Raw genomic sequence first — 3,015 nt, forward strand, 5'->3', positions numbered from 1 at the left:
ACAAACTAACGAACATCCATCTAGAAAAAAGTGAGAAGGTAGCCGAACTGTATACGAAGATCAAGGAACTGATCACTGGACTAGGCAACCTCGATGAAGCAATAATCAACCAGGACTTGGTACGCTATGCACTAAACACCTTTCCCAAAACCCCTGAATGGACTTCGATCGTAGACGCCTACTACATTTCGAAAGACCTAGAGGTAAGTGTTGGATTCGACGGGGTCCAATCCATGATGTTGACTTACAAATTATAATTAGTTGGGTTATTCCTTAATAATTTATTTAATTAGCCCAATCACTAAAGCCTTGATGGACGGACTAGTGATTGTATTTCTTATTGGATCGGTCCCACCTCTTGCTCTACCTATTAAGAATTAGGATTTGTTGTTATTATAAATAGGCACTTAGGTCTAGTCTATTTGGATGCTTCTTACATACTCTTACACACGAAGGCTTACGGCAACCCTAAGAAGTACATACGGGAATCCATCTCCCCTCGTAGAGCGAAAGAGGTGAAGATCGAGTCTTCAATTATGTCAGCGCTCAACGCACGTAATTCTTATTCTCTAAATTCGTTCATATACTTGATAAGATTCGCTTTACAGTAGAAATCTTGATTATTGGATCAAGCTTATGTCACATTCTACCGTCTAAAAAATATTTATAACATTTGGTATTAGAGGTAAGTTGATTCAAGTATATGAATTAAGATAACACGTTATTACCTATCGACATGTTATATCTAGTCGTATGATGCATTATAACGAATTATAAAGGTAAATAACTTATATTCACAATGAATAATATATTTTAATCTCGTTTGTTTCAAAAATATGGACTGTGATGATGTTTTATGGATTCATCTTTATTAAGTGTTAAAAGGAGTTGAATTTATTATAGTTGCAAATATCATCGTTGATAAAAAAAAAAAATATGCTTATTTTAGTCTTGAAACGCGAGCATGCATTAATTGTTATTTGTGTGCAATAATTTTCTTTTGTTAAATAGGAGTGTTTGTTTTGAATGGTAACATAATTATGTCTCCAAAAATATTTTGATGGTAATTAATGACATAATTAATTGCTAAATATAAATCAATGTTGCGTAAGTTATTTCTACATATGATTTATTCATGATATCAAGATAATTGCCATAATTATCAATGTTGTTATAGCATGTCGTTATTAGTTGTCATATTAATTGTCATATTATTTATTAAGATAAATCTCTTATGTGATTAATGTACTTTCGATAAATTATTTATCATAATTATATTAGGAAATAATGTCCATATCATCTTTATATGCTTACATGAATTTATGCTTGATTGATGATTTAATTGTTGACTTCATCATCTCGTTATTTAAGGTATTAACGTGTTGTGATATCCTTAATTGATTTTAAATAATAATTATTATTTTCATGTATATAATTATGGTACATATGATTGAAAGCATGACATAAATATATTAAATTTAACGTGGGACTCTTATTTATTTTCATGATAAGTCGACCCAACGGAAGATTTATCAATTAAATAAATAGGAATAACGAAACCACACTTATGTTACATTCTTATATTAAAATTAATAATTGGACCAACTGAAAAATTATTATTTTTAATTATTAAATGGAATTTATTATAGTATGAATTTATCTTCTAACTAATGATGGGGTAAATTCAACTATAATTATGCTAAAGTTTTTATGGATAAAAAAATCGTGCATCTGTTACAATCGGCCCAACGAAAGGATGTAATATTTTGCTATTTCTTAATAGAAAACTTATGTTTAATTTTCTATCATACTTTAGCACTAACGCACAATTTAATCATAGTTCTAAATCAATTCTGCCCAACAGTGATTTGAATTTAATTCTATGATTAAGTCAAAAATCTAATGGAGAAAATTTATGTGCATTTATTACAATCGGCCCAACGGAAGGTTGTAACATTTGCTATTTTCTCGATGGATAACATATGTCATTATTCTCCATCATAATTTTTGACACTAATGTATTGTTTAATTGTAATTTGAATTTATTTTTTGCCCAACGGTGATATAAATTCAATTCTATAATTACATTAAAGTGTACTTCTTCAATCGCTTATGTATTATGATTATGATTTATATTTTCCATTATTGTTAATTAACATGATGTAACTCTGTGAACGTAGCTTCAATTACAAGCCAAATCGCGTCCATTGAAACTCTGATGGGTAGCAATTTTAAGAAATGGAACGAACAGATTCGCCTCATTCTGGGCGTTATGGACCTTGATTATGCCTTACGGGTTAATAAACCTACCCCACTTTCAAACACTAGTACTCAAGATGAAAAATCTGCTTATGAAAAGTGGGAAAGGTCCAACCGTTTGTCACTTATAATAATGAAAGGTTCCATATCATCAGATATTCGAGGAGGTGTGCCTAATTCTGAAAATGCTAAGGATTTCCTTGATTCCGTTGAGGAGCAATTTAAGAGCTCCTCTAAAGCACTTGCTACCACACTTATCATCAAAATGGTAACTTCTAAGTCCAGCGGCCTTGGTGGTGTTCGTGGGCATATCCTAACAATGAATGATATGGTTGCTCAGCTTAAGACCATGGACATGGAGATCTCTGAGGGCTTTCTCGTTCATTTCATTATGACATCTCTTCCTTCTCAGTTTGGTCCTTTCTGTTAAGACCTTCGGATAGCGGCTAGAGAGGAGGGGGTGTGAATAGCCGACCTTAAATTATCGTTTCTTCCTACAATTTGAGTTAGCGCAGCGGAAATACAATGCAAAAACGAAAGTGGAGAAGATCAAACCTCAAACACGATGATGTAACGAGGTTCGGAGATGATACTCCTACTTCTCGGCGTGTCCGTAAGGTGGACGAAGCCTATCAATCCGTCGGTGGATGAGACCCCGGATAATCGGCTAATATGAACTCCTTCTGGGTGGAGAAACCTCGCCACAATCTCTTTTGCAACAGCAATAACGGAGTACAAGAAATAAAGCAAGAAACA

General features: G+C 32.9%; 1 protein-coding gene across 1 annotated transcript; it reads left to right on the forward strand.

Moving 5' to 3' along the window:
• The first annotated feature begins 2,218 nt into the window (after positions 1–2,218).
• On the forward strand, positions 2,219–2,689 carry LOC122019481. Its single transcript, XM_042576942.1, has one exon. The coding sequence runs from the start codon at positions 2,219–2,221 to the stop codon at positions 2,687–2,689; it is 471 nt and encodes a 156-aa protein (XP_042432876.1).
• Positions 2,690–3,015: the final 326 nt, after the last annotated feature.

This window comes from Zingiber officinale, chromosome 9A (genome assembly GCF_018446385.1).
Source record: "Zingiber officinale cultivar Zhangliang chromosome 9A, Zo_v1.1, whole genome shotgun sequence".
Classification (NCBI taxonomy): Eukaryota; Viridiplantae; Streptophyta; class Magnoliopsida; order Zingiberales; family Zingiberaceae; genus Zingiber; species Zingiber officinale.

Bases quoted from the DNA above. Each gene is read 5' to 3' on its own strand.
- LOC122019481 (XM_042576942.1), top strand. From the start codon at position 2,219: ATGGGTAGCAATTTTAAGAAATGGAACGAACAGATTCGCCTCATTCTG.